Genomic DNA, 21,014 nt, shown 5'->3' with positions numbered 1-21,014 from the left:
TGCCACAAACCTTGTTTCTATTTAAAAGAATTAACACCAGACCTACTTTTTTTTTATAAACTCAAATCATCCAAAGTAGCACAAGGCTAAACCAGACAAAGCCATGTTGTTATTGTTATTCATAATGGGGTAAACTGGTACACAATTCGCAAATTTTATTTGCTCCCTGGTAGTATATCTCTGCTTACAGCGAGTGATTGAACCCCAACCTGAAGCCTAAAATGCAACTGCTATGCCGAATGCTTCCAAAATGCACCATGTTGTCTATCAATGAAACAAGTATAGGCTAACAATGCACCTATTAATCTATTGAAACAATAGTTAGCCCTGCTACAAATCTACCAATTGTTTACCAAAGCACCAAATACTCTACCAATCAACCAAGTAGAGGTTAGAGATAACCAATGTACAAACTGCTCTAACTAAGCACCAAAATATTATACTGATCTACTAAGTAGCGATAAGTGATATAGCACAAGTAGTCTACCATGTATCAAATGGTCTATCAATGGACAAAGTAGAGACTATGTCCCAACTGTTCGACCAAAGCACCAAAATACTCTACTGATCAACCAAGCAGAGGTTATTGATGTACCAGGTGGTAAGAAGAACAAACGTTACTTAAAATTTAATTTTTCATGACAGATGGTACGCTACCAGGCCAAAAATAATCGTCGGTGGGCAGCGGGTTAGCGAAACAAGGTATAATAAATGTCTTGCCTCACAGTATTATGATAAACTAGGTTATAGCATGGATTGATGGCACAACATGGTAAGAACATACCCAACAATCATACTTGGATGTGATACACAGGGCATGTGGCGACATGTTTGATAGTAGCAGTAATTAATAGTATCAGGTGATGGCTACCATAAAGTAATTCAAGACCTACAACACACTACTAGTCAACCATAGGCCAGTAGGATCTACGGTGAAGCAATAATGGAGTATCAGAGCCCAACTACACACACTATGTTGGCCCAGGGCCACCGTAACTACGGCCGACTCAAAACTTTGGGTTAGTATTTTAAGTCGGCTCAAGGATGCACTGCCAACATTCACACTTCCTCCTTTGCGCTGGGTTTTTGCGTAAAATGTTATGATATAAGATGTCAAAATAGATAGATATGAAGATGAGTCGGCACAGTCCCTCATTGCGCGACCTGAACCGACTTTAATTTGAACTAAATTTAGGTTGAATCTTACCCAGCTTTAAACAATTTTTTATTGCTCCTACTTGAAAAAAGGTGGCCCTGAGCCGACGTATTGGCCTCTAATTCTACCAGAGCCTAGAAAAACAGGATAATGTTGGGCTGTGTAAGAGTTGATGTTTCACAACCTATTATGGCCAAAGAATTTGTTTTAAAGAACAAATCTTTCCACCTTCTATTGTCAGGAGTTCTGGCTAATGGGTACTTTAGTGCTCCATCTGCTTTTCTGCTGATGCTGTCATTGAACAAAGACCAAATAATCTTCTGTATCTCACTGGTCACGACATGATAAAAATAAACTATGGTACAGAAAACATTTTGTGTCGTTTGACTACAGAAGTCTGTGGTGGAAAAGTGGGTATTTCAAATGTTAACTTGCAGCTCCAATGCTCCAGTTAAGACAGATTTTACAACATAAATAAGACCTTCAAAAATGTAGAAATTGGTAACCTAAAAAAAAAAAACTAGAAACAAAAAAGGAAAAACATATAAATGTAAAATTTGGATGCCACAAAATTTGCTCAGGGTTGAAGAATTTTAATAAGTAGCATTACTGTAGACTGGAGGGTTCAACAGTAAAGTTAGTCCTAAATCTTAAGTTTTAGAAGTTAGTTTGTATCTTGGAGATAAGTGAAGGTTCAATGCAGCATACATTAAATGCGAACCGAAAAGGTCAACCAGCTGCCGACTTAAACCAAGATGGCAACATACATTAAACCAAAATAAATGTTACATCATAAACGTACCAAGAAACATACTGATTAAAAACACGAAAATAGAAAATAAAATTGAAACTTCGCTTCTGTGGAAATACATAATTATGTTGTTTTTAATTTATGTAAAACTGATGTTGCATTGTGTAGTTTTAACATCTCGGTTTTATGAGAACAGTAATCATATCACGATCGCATGACGAACATGGCCGCTGTTGTTTTATAGGAAACGCTAGACCATTTGCATAAATTGTTAAAATCGCACAAAAATGCATCAACATAGCAAATATACCTAGTAGCGTGTTTTTCTTCCCAGGTAATGCACCTGCTCAACATGAACAGAATAAGGTCGTCATAAAACCACATGGAAACAAATTATACACAAGTACCACCCCACAATTAAGCCTTATATTACTGTCTATTAAATGCATGTACCAAACAAAAAAAGATAATGAACACAATTATGAAAGTACAAAAAAATGAATACATATCTGGCTAATGATTTCTTTGAAATAGGGTAGAAGTTAATTATGTAATTTGATCTTATTATAAAATAGGACTTACAGTATTTCTCCACCATTAGGGGACTGAACAAGGCACTAGTTTGAATTTTATGTATTTTATGTTTGTTTTTGTTAAGGAACCAAATCAAATTTCATTGTATGTGTATTGTACATGTATATATGACAAAGTTTATTGAGTATTGAGTATAGTTTAAAAAAACCACTTAAATCAATGGTAATGGTTTTCGATTTGTTTGGTTGACATTTTAACCTCCAAATTTCTGTTAGAAAATGGTATCCGCTGCAGTAGTGAACGTCGATCAAATTTCTTTGAAATGTTTATTCCTCAGTGGAATATTTTACAGTCTGTTGCAGCATGATTATATTATGGCTTAAAACAATCTTATTTGTGCGTAAAAAAATTGCTTTTTTGTAATTTCTTATGTTAATCAAGTGCCAATTGCAAATACTCCATGTCTACGATCTATTTTTACGATGCGATAACATTTGATTGAACAAGTGTACGTATTGACTCCGACAGATAGCAAACGTTGTTTATGGATTGATGTGGTAAATTTACAACTACGTCAAACTTGCACTGGTTTTCACAGAAATCAACATGCTTTACGTTTTTGTCAATTAGACAAGTTGAGCCAATTTAACCTTCAATTTCATTCCATTATTTTTTTCATTTTTTTTTTTCTTTTTGAAGTAAAACCACAATTCAAACATAAACCTTGGATGAAACAAAAAATTGTTTGTTTTTGTTAAGGAACCAAATCGAATTTCATTGTATGTGTATTGTACATGTACATGTGACAAAGTTTATTGAGTATTGAGTATAGTTTTAAAAAAACCACTTAAATCAATGGTAATGTTTTTCGATTTGTTTGGTTGATATTTTAACCTCCAAATTTCTGTTAGAAAATGGTATCCGCTGCAGTAGTGAACGTCGATCAAATTTCTTTGAAATGTTTATTCCTCAGTGGAATATTTTACAGTCTGTTGCAGCATGATTATATTATGGCTTAAAACAATCTTATTTGTGCGTAAAAAAATTGCTTTTTTGTAATTTCTTATGTTAATCAAGTGCCAATTGCAAATACTCCATGTCTACGATCTATTTTTACGATGCGATAACATTTGATTGAACAAGTGTACGTATTGACTCCGACAGATAGCAAACGTTGTTTATGGATTGATGTGGTAAATTTACAACTACGTCAAACTTGCACTGGTTTTCACAGAAATCAACATGTTTTACGTTTTTGTCAATTAGACAAGTTGAGCCAATTTAACCTTCAATTTCATTCCATTATTTTTTTCATTTTTTTTTTTCTTTTTGAAGTAAAACCACAATTCAAACATAAACCTTGGATGAAACAAAAAATGCCAAAGGCCAGAGACAACCGAAATGAATTACTGGATCAAAAGGCTTCGGTTGTGAGGCTGCATTCTGCAACAAGCAATAGGGCTTTATGATCAATGACCAATACACCTTTTGGCAAATTTAAATATCATGCCTTAAAGTCAGCCTCCGGAGGGAAAAACTTTTTTGATATGTTGTAGATCTAATTTTTCTAAGACAGAAAACTGATTCTGCTAAGACAGGAAAAAGCTGTTCGACGAAAAACTGAGTAACGGTTAATAAGATACAGATTTTTTAATATTTAAAAACTGGGGGAAAAGTGGAAAAAAGGGTGGTTACACTCCTTTTCCCCCTAGTTTTTAAATACTCAAAAATCTGTATCTCATTAACTGTTCCTCAGTTTTTCGTCAAACGACTTTTTTTTTGTCTTAGAAAAATCCATTCTACAACATATCAAAACTTGTTTTTCCTCTGGAGCTTGACATTAAGACTGTGTGGTGATAGGGCTTTTCTGTTGCAGCCCCATAATCCCACCATGTGAAATTTACACAGAAAAATCAGTAATTCTGCAAGAATATCATGTGAATTTTTTTTTTTTTTTGGAATGTTTTAACATGTGTTAATGGGTAGCCTATAGTAAAATATTTGAGTTCTCATGGTTGTCAATTCTAACTAGTTCAGTTTAAAAGTAAAGATCTTCTGGGAAAAAACGTACACTGAAACCTTAAGACCAAAGGGTCCTTGGGAATAGCGTGCAACATAAAGACAGTCATTCAAGGTCAGTTAGTGTAATACACTACATAAATTCTGAGAATTTCTATGCAAAAACACCTTTGAATCTAAGCTTCATAACTGACTGTAACTTACACCACTCATACATATAGGTCGGAATCCCGATCAAAATATATCTGGAAAATTTTGCTTCTTGTGACACAATATTTTAGGCCAAGTAAAAAAATTAGTTTCCAGTCCCAAATGCTGCGGTAATCTCTTATAGGTCTATTCATTTTTCATTTTCAACATAACAATCCTAAGCCACACTTCACCACCTTCCTTTTAAAAAAAGATATTTATGAGAAACTATTTCTTTTTGACTTACTGAAAAAAAGAGTATATTCCAACATCAAGATCCCAAGTTCAAATTCTATGACAAGATTTTTTATGGCTAAAACACATCTTCACTCTATAACCCTCAAAAGACGAGACTTTGCTTATGATTTTTATTAAAAAATAAAAGTTTATTTTTCGCCAATTAGCACATCTGCCGCCATGAAAACATGAAAATTTAAAAAAAAAAGAAAAGTTTTTCTTTATTTTTATTACGCCCACCGCTGCCTTAAAATCTCCAAAAATAAGATATGTATCTTCCTTCCCAATTATATAAATTTGAAGCATATACCATTCCATTACCACAATGTTCACATTCATCAATAACATTTTATTTTTATTTTTTCCTCCATCTAGACAATTTTGGCTAAACTATTTGCTAAATAAGAAAACATTTATAACTGTTTCCACACCTTTGACGACCTTTACAAAAATAAGTTTGTAAAACAAGGTATAAAAAAATCTTGCCTAATAAGGTTTATAAAACATCACATTATTTCATCTGTTTAAGTGTTCCCTTGATATCTGTTGACAGTCTAGGATAAGCTGGAAGGGTTAACCTCTTACAAATGTGATATCAACCAACATCTGACATGGCTAAATATGGTCATGATGACATCACATCATGACCATATACATCACATCATAACTATATATGGCCATACAAAAAATTTTTGATAGTGTGTACAAACCTTTAGGCTTAGATTCTTTATCTTTGTTCAAATGAACCCTGTACCCAGCAGTGGCATAACTAGGGGATGTTTTTTATGGTGCCTGAGCATGTTCCCGACAAGGGTGTCCTCCAGTCCTACCCAGGAGGCTGCACAGCACAGTGCATAGCGACTATGCACTGCGACTCCAGCAATTAGGTAGCTTTCGATTCCACGACGACGGTAGGACGCAGAACGTAATGACGTCACTAAAAGTCATCTGCGCATGCAAGAACATTATGTTCTCCTTGTCGTGTGGATTCTAGGACGCAATTTGGCCAAATCTACGTATGCAGAGAACGTAGGACGCCAGGTAGGACGGTCACGCATGAGTGATTCCATTTTAGTGTCCCTAATAACCATTACCAAGTAGATACACTGGTTTCTATGAGACAATGTACTCAATATTCAATACTCAATAGAATTATTTGTCCAATACACATACAATGAAATTTGGTCTGTTTCCCTAACAAAAACAAACATAAAATACAAAAATCCAAACTACTGTAGTGACTTGTTCAATGCCCTAATGGCATTAGTACAAAAAAATTAATTTTATTACCATATAACTTCCAAAGGTGAATTGATTGATTTTAGGCCAAAAAGTAAGGAGTTCCTGACATCTTTCTGGACATGCCTGTGATTGTAGTTTAATCAGTATCATTTGACATAATTACTTAACATTCCTGTGATTGTATGACAACCACACACATGTAAAATACCACAACTAAAATTGCCAAAAAAAACCAACCATATGTTACTGGACATGCATTGGTAGTTGGTACTAACAGTACAAACATTGGCAAAAAAAGGAGATCGGTACATACTTCCACCAGTTTATACCATAACATGAACCACTACCCTTTTACCAAACAATACACCGATTAGTTATCTTCTGAGGTACACATAGTCAACAGATTTTTTTTTCAAATCTACGTAGTCTGCCATAAAACAAGCAGTTTACCGATTAACCAATATAGCATAATGATGTACCAGACTGTACAGTACAGTACTAAAGTTGGAATAAGTATATAAGTGCACCAGTTAAGAGAAGTACCAGGTAGTTAGTCAATATACTTGGTAGCCAACAGATGCACCAGGTAGCCAACCAATATGCCAAGTAGTTATTACCAATGCACCATAAGGTTAACAAATGCACCAGGTAGATAACTGATGCATCAGATAGACTGATGAACAAGGATGTCAAAATATAATAATCGATGTATCAGATTACAATTTATGTGCCAGGTAATCAACCAATGCACAGATAGCCAACTGAGGTACTGTAGCTAACCTACGTAACAGTAGTTTACCGATGCTTCAGATGTCTACCAATGCTCCAGGTAGTCTTCCAATGTTCCAGGTAGTCTCCTGATGGTCCTGGTATTCTACTGATGGTCCAGGTACTTTAACAATACTCCAGGAGGTAGTCTACTGCTGCTCAAGATAATTCAACAATGCTTACAGGCAGTCTTCCAATGTTCTAGGTAGTCTACTGATGGTCTAGGTACTTCAACAATATTCCAGGAAGTAGTTTAATGCTGCTCCAGATAATTCAACACTTTCAGGTAGTCTACCGATGCTTCAGATGTCTACTCACGCTCCAGTTAGTCTACTGATGGTCTAGGTAGTCTAACGATACTCCAGGTAGTCTACTGCTGCTCCAGATAATTCAAGAACAATGCTTTCAGTCAGTCTACCGATGCTTCAGATGTCTACCAATACTCCAGGTAGTCTACTGATGGTCTAATGATACTCCAGGTAGTCTATTGCTGCTCCAGATAATTCAAGAACAATGCTTTCAGTTAGTCTACCGATGCTTCAGATGTCTACCAATACTCCAGGTAGTCTACTGCTGCTCCAGATAATTCAACAACGCTTTCAGCTAGTCTACCGATGCTCCAGGTGTCTACTCATGCTCCAGGTAGTTTAACGATGCTTTAGGTAATTCTACAATGCCACAGATAGTCTTCACACAGTTCATCTATTCAGGCAGTCTACCAATGCTTGATACTCCAGATAGTTCAACAATGCTCCATGTAGTCTACAGAAACTACAGAATATTCTACAGATGGTCCAGGTACCAATGGTCAAGGTAGTCTACCAATACTCTAGGTAGTCTACCGATGCTTCAGGTAGTCTAATGATGTCCCAGGTAGTCCTAATAATGCTCCAAGTAGTATAACAATGTTCCAGGTAGTCTACCGATGCTCTAGGTAGTCTACCGATTCTTCAGAAAGTCTAACGATGTTCCGGGTAGTCTAATGGAGCTCCAAGTAATTTACTGATGTTCCAGGTAGTGTACTAATTCTTCAGGTAGTCTAATGATGTTCCTGGTAGTCTAATGATGCTCCAAGTAATCAACCTATGTTCCGGGTAGCCTACCAAAGCTCCAAATATTCTACTGATGCTCTAGGTACAATAGTCTACCAATGTGCTAGGTAGTCTACCAATGCTCCAGGTAGTCTACTGAAGCTCCAAGTATACTACCAATGGTCCAGGTAGTCTACTAATGGTCCAGGTAGTCTACCGATGATCCTGGTAGTCTACTGATACTCCAAGTAGCTTAAAAATGGATGCATATAATGAAAACTTCTGATGCTCTATATAGTTTAATGATGCACCGGGTAGTCTACCGGTTTCTCTAGATAGTTTACTGACATAAGGTTGTTGGTGCAGAGGAAATATCACTAGAATATCAGGAAGCTGCCAGGTTCTTCAAGGTTGTCCAATAATTTTATTACAAGTAGCCATTTTTACAATACTAATATTACATACACATATGGCGCAGACTGAATACATTGCCTATATTTGCAATTGCTATGTTAACAAATATTAGTAACAAGACCATACAAAAGACAAATATAAAACAAGATAATCTGAGATTACAAACCCTCGCCCTGCTGTCACGACATGTATCCGCTGGTTGTTGTTGTATTACAGGGATATAATATTACTGGCTATATGTATAGGGTGAAATGTGGCCGAGCGGAAAAGAAACCCCATACGTTTAATTATCTTGACCCACAAAACGTGCATCTTTACCGCTCGGCTAAGTTTCACCTGATATCCATAGCTAGTAACATTATACCATTACAATAAAACAACAACCAGTGGATACAAAAATAGTTTTTCAGTTATACTCCCGGAAGGACAAACACAAAAACGTCACAGACAGACACACAGACAGAGCTCATTGCAATACCCTCACCCCACTTTGTGGGGCAAGGGTAATAAATATGCAAGAAATACACAAATACTATATTTTTTCAAATTCAGCTTTAAAGATAGAATTATATCTCTTAAATTATATGGGTTATATTTTTGGGGATTTAAAATCCAAACCAGATTTTAAGGAACAGAAGCTATAACAACAATATCATTTTGTGTATGTTCCCTACATGCACTTTGACTGCTCTCCTTGCTAACATTGATTTGTTAGAAATGTGGTCTAGCCATAAAAATCTGAATAAAAATAACGAAACCATTAAAAAAATTAAAAAAACGACTTTAGAACGTTGAAAAGCCAGCTATAGACATTGTTAGCTGTTCCCCGTTTTTCTTGCAAAATTAGATTTCAAAATGTGGCCACACACTTTTACATTGTGAGTACCATTTTGGGGACTAAAAAATTTGCTTTAAACATGGTGAGACTAATATGGGTGTAGACTCACTATTTGGGATCTCAGACCTCTAGTCTGATATCTTGGATCCCCTGGTTAGGAGCCTAGACCACCTGTCAGGGAATCTCTGGGGTAGCAAGAATCTCTATTTAGTTACAGGTTTAAACCTTGAATATATTGGCCTGTATGGCAATGTCTTGCTGCAAACTAAAAATACTACCCAGGAAGTGGAGATGGCTTCTTCATGTAAATGTTAGTTAATATTGTCTAATAACCATTCTGAAGAGGAAACTAAACGACCATACTGTTCAGTTTACAGATTTTGGCGGTAATAATTTCATGACCGATTGATTGACCAAGGCAGTATAAAGCTCTAACAATTTGGCAATGTGAAAGAACTTATTTTAAACTTAATTCTAAATACCATTATTATTTATTGATCATTACCATACACTATTTACACTATCATTAATATTAATTTACATTTTCTAGAGATAAACTTTTTAGTTTATTTTCCTTTAACTTCTCTGCTATTCCAAGTTGGTCAAAATCTTCAAACTGGCCTACTTAAAAAATAAACATATACTAAACTATAGTATGTGGATAGTCAGTGGATTTTGGTAAGTCTTCCCAGTGCAAAGTTACAGAAGGAAGACAATATATAATATGGATAAAAATAAACATATAATTTGAAGAACATAATACATTTCATAAATTGCTCTGGATATTCCCCTCTTCGCGTTCTTTTTTCTTTGTTTCTTGTAGCTTCAAAAGCGCCTTGAGACGGTTTTCTGTGGAAGGCGCTATATAAATATACGACCATTGACCATTCTTCCTAGGCCTGGATGCACTTCGAAACTTGAATGAATCTATGCACTTGTTAGGTTAAGAGATGCTCTTTACTGTTATCCTATACTAACATCAAACAGCATGACATACCACATACTGTATTTTCAATGCAAAAATTATTTGATTAAATTTAAACAAAAATTTATATTTTTGCATGTACAAAATATCTGTTTATTATCAATGTAAGGCATATTGATTTCAAATCTATGCAAATAAGTTTGTTTATTACACATGTTCAATTCTTAAAAAGTATCAAACATTTATGTAAATAACACCACAATACATTCAATTTATACAAGGCCATATCTTTGTATAATTAAAATACAGCATAGATTTCTATTAGATAAGTTTGTTTCATTTTTCTGATGTACCAATCACACATGTAAATAACACTACAACAAATTTGCAAATATTTGTTTTTTGTTAAAGTACATAAGTCTGGTGTTTGAATTTTTCCAATGCAACAACACACATTAAATGTCAAGAATACCACAACGTGATTAACATGTTATTAATGACTCAATCAAGTTTACATAAAAAATTTATTATTATCATAATTTCATATCGACATATTTACTTCGTATGACAGAATCACATTTTGACAAAACATGTTACTAATTTATCATTATGTTGTTCAGCCTGAAACGATATTAAACTATAGAGGGAGTACTTCATTAAGGTTATACTGCAAAAGAAGCACATTTTAATTGCTTTCTTGCTTTTTATATCTAAGTTTATTAGTATTTTATTATTTCTTTAATTTCTATGACCTTGATCTTGATTTTTTTACTTATTCAACCCAAACTTTAATTACCTCTAATTGTACCACTCCATTTTACTTTATGACGATCTATTAGTTTTATGTAATATAACTAGCAGAAAGACAGAGAGACCGGGATTGATATAACCTTCTTGGCAGAGGTAATAAGTTTTTAAACAATTTTCAACAACTTATTATGCCATTCCTGACATAATCATTCCCCCTCCTCTCCATCCCCCATCCTTTATATATTCCTTACTTCAATGATGAAATATCTCTGCATGTATTTTTTATGTTTTGTATATATTTTACGATGTAATGTTTTTACGTACGTGCTACCTGAGCCTGTAAGCAGGACAGATGAATGTACCACATCAGCTTTTAATTGTTGTGACATCAGCTACATAAAAGCATCTATAATACTCACGAAGGTTATAGCAATCCATAAAGCGCTGGTCTATTACAACATTATGCACGTTCACAAATGCTTTGCAACTTATACTGCAGAATGTGTACATAATCACAGGCTGCAGGTGGCCGAATTAATTCACCTGTTTCATTCAACCTGATTGAAGCTGAATATGTTACATTATGGATGTTGTGTTTTCTTCAGTACAGTTCACCATCCAATTGGAGACCACCTTTGAAACCAGAAAATATCGGGTGGTCTCGGCTTTGGTCTCCACTTAGAAGGTTTGATTTGTGCTAAAAGATTGAAGATTGTTATTTGGTCCTTTAAAAAAGTGGTCTCAAATTAAAAGGTCTCAGAATTAGAGGGTTTTAAAATTGGAGGGTGCACTGTAGTTAGTATTTTTAAATGATTTTTTGATGAATACAATGGTAAACAATAGGCTGTTAGGTTGGGTGTTTTGAAATGCAACAACCAATCAATGGCTCATTGCTAATAAATAAGTGGAAAAGAAAAACCGTCACAGAATCAGTACATGATACTTCAAAAGACCTGTCTCTTATACACATGGTAGTGAATTGGTTCGCAGCCAGGTGGCCTAATGGTTCGCCACAAGGCCAGTGAGTCCTATTTTTATTCCACGTAACAAGTTGAGGTGATCAAAACAACAGCGTAAACATGAGCATGTTGGACAACTCATGCTTGTGGGTCAAGCATGTATTCCTTGCCCTGTTCTGATTGGTTTGATCGACATATTGGAAAGGTTCATTGAAAATGTCAATTAAATGCCTTATACACAAGATGCTGATTTTCCTTCATATAAACAAACATTCTCACCTTTGATTTGTCAATAGTACACAACATATTAACATCATGCAAAAAGACTATATCTGGATTGGTGGCGCTATATACTACACGAGTCACCTTACTTCGTCGTCTCAACCAAGCATGATGAAGTTTGCATTTATGTAGACTTCGGCTCCAATGAGAATATGATTTCTGTTCTATGTTGTATTCATATAGCTAAATAATATGAGAAAAAAATCTTAAAACCTATAAAGCACAAGGGGGAAAAGTACGGTCCGCGACAGCTTTTTTTTGCAGCCCGTGAAAATGAATTACAGACCCTATGTGTGCAGCCCGCCAAGCAACATTGGCTAGAAAACACCTTTTATATGTGAAAAGTAACATTAAAACTGAGAATAATGTGGTTTAAAAGCAGTGCTTGGAGGTTTTGGGAAGCTCACTGGAAACATCATTTTTGGTGTGGCCCTCAATCAAAAATTCACTTTGGCCTTCCAACCAATTTTTATGCCCACCCCTGCTATAAAGTAAGGTTCTAATTTTTTAAATATACACAGTAACATCTCCCAATTACGTACCATTGAAACGAATTTCGTAATTGAGGAAATTTGCAATACAAAGAGTTCAAACTTTCATAGCATTTCTGTGGTGAGGGTAGGCCTGTGCTACATATTATACATGGCTTGGTAGGCCTAACCTTGCCATGGGAGCAAATTTTTGTCACAAAATATTATGACTTGGATTTTACTGTATTGTCATATTGTATAGGGAAGCCAAAATTACCTGTACTCACTGTAAAGTACTCATTTTAACCCTTTCACTGCTAGCCCCCGGTAGTACCGTGGATAGGAAAATAATTCTTTTAAAAATTGTTCCTGTACTGCAGCGCCCTCTATAGTTGTTTCTATGAACTACTGGCCATTTCTAATGAATTATATGGAGTATTGACTAATTGTTGTGAATAACTCATTTTATATTGATTTTTTTTACTAATTTTTTTTCACGATTTTGCCGAAAAACATGGATTTTTGTCTGTTTTTGAATAGAAAGATGAAAAAAATTCAAACTATTGATCTTTTATTTATTTTATGTATCTTCATTATTATCCCAGTAAAAAAAATTCCCATAAAAAATTACTTTAAAAAAATTATTTATGAAAAAGGGGATTTCCAATATGGCCGCCCCAAGGTCACATGACCACCCAATTAAAAATTCCAATTTTAATTTTTTCCATTAGGCCAACCTCTTTCCCACCCCAAAACACAAAAACAATTTCAAAATAACCTCTTTTAGTATTTGTTTTTGGCATTTATTTCAAAATACCCTTCTTCCAAAAAAAGCTTAGCAGCGAAAGGGTTAAGTGATTTCCGAATGAAAACATGACCATTAATAGCAAATACGAGTGTGATTATTCTCTTCATAACAAGCGCGAATTAGTTCACCCATAGAGTGTACACTAGTTTAATCCATTGGAATAATGCCTCCAATGAACAAAAGGTGAGATTCTCTATACCTACTGTACAGTAGCTGTCAGAACAAGCACACACAGCTCAAAATAGAATATATCTCAGCAGAAAACGATTTATATTTCTTGCTTTAAAGGAAGTATTTAAGGGTTTTCTTTCTTGGCTGATGCAACATTATATATTATTTTTGAAGATTTTTAAATAAAATTTTGTGCGTTTTTGTGGTTAAAAAAGATTGTAATGATGTCATCACCGAAAATCGTGTTCGTATTCGAGAGGTTCGTAATTGGAAGATTTTATTGTATTTATATTTAGCCATATGGAAACTTTCAGTACATTTTAACAACCTGGTATGGAAAAACTAACAGCTAAAAATAGGCCTCTTATATAATTTGTTTTCACTTGGCCATTTAAATTTTAATTGTCGAAAAAAAAAAAAACTTATTTAATTTGGATTTTGTAGCAGAACTTCACATACCATTTGATCCGCGTACGCTATGAAAAGCTCAGGTGCATGAGAACTAAAGGCTAACGCTGTTGGCTGGCTGTCATATCTGGGCAGCCGACAGTGAACCTGAAATTAGGAGAGTGGAAAAGAAAAACCGTCACAGAATCAGTACATGATACTTCAAAAGACAGACACATTTTTCATGAAACATAACCTGCAATGGCTTAACAGTCTGGTGGTTTTTGAATCGATGACTAATGCTGTGAAATGTTCCATTGCCGCATTATACACAGTTCCATACAATTGCAAATTTTCCATTAATTCACCTTTCTTATTACAATGTGACATGTCTTTTAGAAGAAGACCTACATACTCAGTGAATAAGTGGTACAGTGTTTTGCGTGTGGCTCATAGCAAAGGTAAATTTGAGGTTTCACATAAAATGCATTAAGGAAGAATAGCACATTGCAATTGACTATGTTAAACATATTATGTTTTAAATTAAATGGAACATTAAGATTAATTGAATGGAACTGCTGCTACATTAATAAAAGCTAATACCGAAATTTGACTTCATGTGAAGGCGAGACTGAAATAACAATTGAGCTACATGATCTTCAGTTTAGAATAAATTGTTCAAATTATTGATTTAAATTAAAAACATATATGCCAGGGATATAAAAACAAAAGTATTTACAAAAATACAAAAAAAATAATTTTAAATTAAATGAAAAAAATAAAAAATCATAAGCTCCTGTTATTTTCCCTATAAATAATAATAATATTAATATGTTAGACCTATATAGCGCTTAATGGCAACAAGGCCTCTAAGCGCTTGGCATTACTACCACCGGTCACTGAATTAAACGCCTATGGAACACAAACTCAAGCTACCTGGGAGAGTATTCCATAACATTGCAGCAGCTGCAGCAGCTACATCAGCACATTAAGACATTTAACCCTACCAGGTACCCATTTTATTTATTACACTTCATCACTGCAAAAATACAAGAACAATTTAAAAACAAGACAAAAAAGCAGCGAAAAGGAGGGGATGAACAGGTGTCAAGCACCTCTATCTACATCCCCCCTTGAACAGATTACAGAACCACACAAAATATACAAGAGAACAAGCGGGTAGAGAGAAGCAATGCAGATAAAGTGCCTTGCCCAAGGACACAAGTGGAATGCACAGCGAGGGGATTCAAACCCCGACCTCGAGGTTGGGAAACCAAACCCTTCCCACTGTGCCAAACTACTTCTACAACGATAAAAACGATAGGTAAAATATAGTCAAAATATGGTTAATGCAAGAATGAAGGACAAAATTTACAAAATCACAAAAAAACGTTACACACCATTTGACTCTGAGGCCCTAATGCCTACCTTGAATTTGCTAACATTGTAAACAATAATGGTTCCTTCAACATCTGCTGCAGCAACAAATTTGCCTGCACTATCCACCCCCAGCAGGACAATGGAATTGTCCATTGCATGGAAAGTGTGTTGTAGACTTGGTTGTATGGCATCCAACAGAAGGATCTGTACAGAACAGGAACTGGTTGCAGAAAACAACTTGGACGAGTCGGGTGAAAAGAGTAGGTTATGTGCCGGACACAGTTGCGTTGGGAGGCATGCAACCTGGGGAAAAAAAGTAAAATTCATGAAGCTCCAACATGATTCCGTTAAAGAACATAATGCGTGCACCACCGATCACTTCAAATAATTCACTCAGAATGCCACCGGCAGTAGCAGAGACACTAATACAGAGAACTGAGATGACTTTTTCAAACGACAGTGGCTGTGTACGCCAAGCCAAAACTTGACAAGTGAGGGCTTGGTTTTTTTTGGGGGTTTTTTTGGCCTTTTTGTCTTGTAGTTATTAATGTATACTTTATGTTTGAAATTATTTCTGTAATATGGCATCATCATGCCCATATATAGGCATACCACAGATATTTGTCGCGGAAAACATGGTCATTTGAACAAAACATTAAGCACTGGGCAAAGAAAATATATAACAAGGATACGTTGTGTTACCTTTTGGAGCACAGGAGGGTCCAGACTGAGGTGAAACAATTTAACTTTATCTACATCAGAATATGCAATCCATGAGCCATCTTTACTTATTGATGAACAAACTATCTGTTCAACTCCCTGTGAATAAAACCAATGAAGATATATAACAAGATGATATGGTTACGAAAATTAGTAAAGTTTATGTGATATCATTATAATGACAACATTCAGGAACAACTAAAATATGGAATTGCCTCATATATACAGGATATCAATTAAAAATTGCTTAGTACAGTATTACATTTATAAAAGAAAAACAAAATTAAATCCACCGATTTCCATGTTTAAGACAATAAAAGTTGGAGCCATATTAGTCTGTTACATGAAATATCAAATGAAATACGTATAGTGGCACCTGTTTAAGACAGTAAGACAGACACCTTAAACATTAAGCAATTAAAAAAACAGCTAACAAAGAATAATTAACATTAATAAATCAATTGCAAAAAAAAGCTAAAACAGTAACGATTATTCAAGAGCCATAATACTTATTTAATTGATGTCCTGTCAAATGGAATGATCAATTATTCACATCTGCTAAATCAATAGAGCTTGTTAAGGGAAGGGGGAGTACAACAAATACAAAGGTGCCAAGCTTTGTTCACAGTGACGTATCTAGAAGTCTTGAAGTGGGGGTGCTCATGAAGGTTGCAAAGGTGAAGTAGAGGGGGGCTCGATAACAGTTGAGGGGCGCTAACTGGCAAAATAAGGTGATTTTTGGTGATTTTTAACTACATGATCGTGATTTTTTTGGGTGTGACTGGGGGGGGGCCCCCGAGTAATTTTTTTGGAGGGGCATGTGCCCCACTTGCACCCCCTAGATACGCCACTGCTTGTTCACCCTTCCCCTAAGCTTTATATTAGAGCCTTGAAAGATAGGCCAGAAAAAAAAGAATGCAAGAATAATAAAGAGTACCAAAAATTTAAAAAATTTACTTTAATTTTTAACTTTCTAGACAAAATTAATTAGATCAACTGTTGTTGATAGTGACGAGGATGATGGTGATGATAGCGATGACAGTAATGATGACGATGGTGATGATAGTGATGACAATGATAATGGTGATGATAACACTGATGACGATAATGATTAAAATGATGATGATGACGATCTTGATCCTGATAATGATGATGATAATAAAGATAATGATGATGATAATGATGATAGTGATGACGATAGTGGTAATGATGATGATGATGACATTGGTGACAATGATGATAGTGATGATTGATTCAATAAGTTTCTGGGATTTATATTTCACCAATCTTTTGTTTCTGTCCTAATAGCCCCTTTGATGACTTAGTAAAAACAAAATAAAATAATGATCAAGTTATTGATGGGGATGATGATTCGATAATCATCATTTTACTGTACTGTATGTGTATGTCAATGGTCAAAATTCAACAGAAAAATATGAGGACTATTATGAATGTTGTGTCTCCTAGCAATAACGAAAATAACAATGTCATAATCTATTTTTAGATTTACAGAAAAATAGCACTTCATTCAGGACGTTCAAATGACGCAAAAAAGTAGCAAATATAAAGATACGGACAAATTTAGAGAAGAGAACATAGCAAAGACAGCATATATTTAATCTATTGAAACGGATGCTAATTATAACATATATCAGGTCAGACAATCTACACACAACTATGTCTGCACTTAATGCAAAACATAAATCAGAATGCAAATCCTGGCAGGTATTAATAGCTTCAATGTAGCGTGATGGGCCTACACGATAATGCATTGCATCACCTGTACTGATTTACAGGTGAAAAGGCTTATCCAATATAAATCTTTTACAGGTAAATTACCTTTGAACAAGCCAACTGAATTAACCAATGATAGTTTTGCTTAAAGGGGCAGGTTACATAAGTGCGTAAAGGTACATTCAAATTTGCGGATCGGAAAGCATACCGAAGCGATCAGAAAATTGAATCAGTGTGTAAGAATAGAGATGCTGGCAATCAGCGCTTTGAAAACGCAGTTCGAATTTTGGTTAGGATGTGAATGTAGCTTTATTCAGCGTGTTTCTACCGACTACGACTCCGTATTACCCGATATTTAATTAATACAATGTGGAATATTTTAGGTATTTCAAATTTTTCAAGTTGAGTGGAATAATGACAGATTTCAAAGTATTCACATTTAGAAAAATAACATAAAGACCATAACAATATACTGTGATAATGCAAACTGAAATAGTATGTAAAGATCAAAACCCACTTAGCTTTTAAACATATTTTGATTTTTGATTAGTAGCGTGATTTGGAATGACATGGCAACCATTTGCCAACGGACCAGTATTCATGTGTACCGCACAATTTAGTGTCGACACGTATGTGTAGATTATGTACTGAATTATCACCATTAATAAAAAAGAATACTCAGGATGTTGTCATTCATTTTGTAAGGCAATGGATTCAAGCTTATACAAAATGATTAAAACAAGTAAATATATACATCTCCTTAAATACTGCTAATGTTGATTGTAAAAAAATAAATATATTTGATTTGATTTGTTCTGCATACCTCTTTAAGAATTAACTACCGTGATTAATCTTCTTTTACACCATGTGCTTAAAATTGGCTCTGCAATTAAGCCTGGAGTTTATCTCATTGTTTCACTTCACAACACTCTGATAGGCAAGAGAACAGTTGCACATCTAAATTACTGTTTCTACAAATATTTTTTTTACATACCTGATTTATGGATACAATAGAAATATTGTAGATGAACTTTGTTTCAATTGGCAGTTTCGTACTTTAGGTGGGACATTAGAAAGTAGGAAATTAAAGACAATAAAAAAAAAACCAAATGCAAAAATTTAATCAAAACATCAATTTGATTGCTCATTTTGATAGGTTATGAATTTTAGATTCTAGTGAGACACAAATATTGATTTTACAGGTTTCCAGACCTTTATTGACTATGATATTTTAATTGGTTTCTAGTCAATTTAAAGGTCCATATAATATACTATATATTGTTAGGTTATTAAATCCTAATCTTGCGATTGCGATTTAAATGTTCATTATTATCATTAATGTTACTTAAGTCTCTTAATTTATTTACCTTACAGAAATGTACAAGTACTGTATTCTCATTGTTTGGGATGAGGTTATCTGGTCATTCCATGTAGTTTAACTCTATTTTCACACTGTACCACTGTTATGTTTTTGTTAATTCCTTACTTGCTTATTGCGGCAATACGGTATGTTTAAATTCTGTACGCCCTTTACTTTAGAATATTCCATTTTTGAGATTGGCATTTTGTATAATTAGATGTTTTATTTCTTTGATTTTTCTTAAATTATAATTGTTAAAGTCCCTGATGTTTGATGTTACTGTTTGCCTTTTCATTTCCAATTTTACTTTTGGTTCACTCTTTTTTGTTATGTAATTAAGTAAGCATGGATGCACCACTGTATAGTGTGTGCCACTCTTGAAAAGTTGAGAGTTATTAAAAACTGAAACTGACCAGAAATCCATATCTTTACCGAAGTGTCACTTGTTTTCACAGCCCCACAGCCATTATATTTCACCACCAAATGCACCTATATATCAAAATGATGCTATGTCTGCATCAGTTAATCATAACATACCGTAAAACCTCGAATAGAAGCCCCATGGGCTTAATGGTGATAGGCCCATCTCAAAAAGAAACCCATCTCGAAAAGAAATCCATGGACTTCTAATCAAGATGATATGGGCTTCCTTTTCGAGAGTACTTGCATTCAGACCGAAGTTATATTTGATTTATGATGACTGGTCAGTATCAACATTATTTTACTGTACTAGCATGATTTAAAATTTAAATATTAAACAGAATTTCAAATTCCATAGTTGAATAATATTGAATATAATAGCAATTCCAAAATTTACAGCATTCAATTTGAGAAGAAGCCTTGTCTTTAGTATGCAAAAGCAATCTCGAAAACATGCTTATCTCTACAAGAAGCTCATCCAAGGCTCCAAAAAAAAGATGCCCAGGGCTTCTATTTGGTGTTTTAAGGTAGATCACTAAAGCTCTGTCCAGGACTATCAAAAAACTGTTGTATGCCCATATATAGTCATGATGTGCCTATATATGGTCATGATATGATGTCATCATGACCATATTTAGGTATGCTTCATGTTTTTGTCAAATAAAATGTGATAGTTTGGAGCTTAAGAATGCAGTTTAGTGAAAATGATGACATGAAATCCTGCCACTAAATTTCTGCATGTTTGGTCATATTTACCTTGGTTTGTATATCAAGTATTTTGATTGGCCGTTCTGAAACTGGCAATGATTCTCCATCTTTATCTAAGAGGGAGAAACAAATGTACAAATTAATTCTGTAAAATGCAAAATAAGAACTGTAGTGTGGTCTGACAGTTAGGTACACCGCCACTAGTTTTACAGTCATTGGTTCGAGCCAGATGGGATTCATTATGCATTTCTCCCAGGATGCATTGCAATAGAAAAATTTACAATGGATTAATATTGACTGCTTACTTGAGGTGATGGATGTTGATCCCAGCTTCCAGACCTCAAGGTGATAAGGATACTGAAATAATAACAGCTTAGCTCTTCCAGCACAATCTATTAATGATTTCTATGGAAAAAAATATGTAGTTATTTTTTTTTCAAATTTTGGTATTAATTTTAATACATAATTATGTAAATATAAGACCTTGAAAAATATTAATATTTTTCTATTGCTATACAAACATAATAATCACAGCAGAAAGGTAATAAAAAAATCATAATTAAAAATTTATAACATATATAAAAAGTCAATAAAGTTTAATAATTAAAATATTAACAATAATGAATGAATGTCGATGGGTAATGTAGTTTCTGCAATATATACAATTTATTTAACAGATTTAAGAGTTTATTGTAGTATGTTCCTACTATACATCAAAAAGACTCAGAAATGCCAAAATAGTGATTGATCAAAATACAAAC

The 21,014-nt window shown here is 34.4% G+C and overlaps 1 protein-coding gene across 4 annotated transcripts in view; it reads right to left on the bottom strand.

The window, feature by feature from the left end:
• Positions 1 to 21,014, bottom strand: part of LOC117117393 (U3 small nucleolar RNA-associated protein 4 homolog) — a 59,290-nt gene that overhangs the window by 23,503 nt on the left and 14,773 nt on the right. For all 4 annotated transcript variants that reach the window (XM_033261673.1, XM_033261670.1, XM_033261671.1 and 1 more), the window contains exons 11-16: positions 20,559 to 20,658; positions 20,302 to 20,366; positions 16,014 to 16,130; positions 15,360 to 15,614; positions 14,004 to 14,099; positions 12,093 to 12,278 (exon numbers count right to left, since the gene is read on the bottom strand). In XM_033261673.1, the coding sequence (XP_033117564.1) occupies positions 12,093 to 12,278; positions 14,004 to 14,099; positions 15,360 to 15,614; positions 16,014 to 16,130; positions 20,302 to 20,366; positions 20,559 to 20,658 (819 nt within the window). The remainder of the gene's footprint in view (positions 1 to 12,092; positions 12,279 to 14,003; positions 14,100 to 15,359; positions 15,615 to 16,013; positions 16,131 to 20,301; positions 20,367 to 20,558; positions 20,659 to 21,014) is intronic.

Source organism: Anneissia japonica, unplaced genomic scaffold (genome assembly GCF_011630105.1).
Source record: "Anneissia japonica isolate Jap-2015-1 unplaced genomic scaffold, ASM1163010v1 scaffold1509_len713820_cov188, whole genome shotgun sequence".
In the NCBI taxonomy this organism is placed as follows: Eukaryota; Metazoa; Echinodermata; class Crinoidea; order Comatulida; family Comatulidae; genus Anneissia; species Anneissia japonica.
Note: the sequence above shows the minus strand (reverse complement) of the source record. Positions and strands in the feature narration are given on the sequence as shown.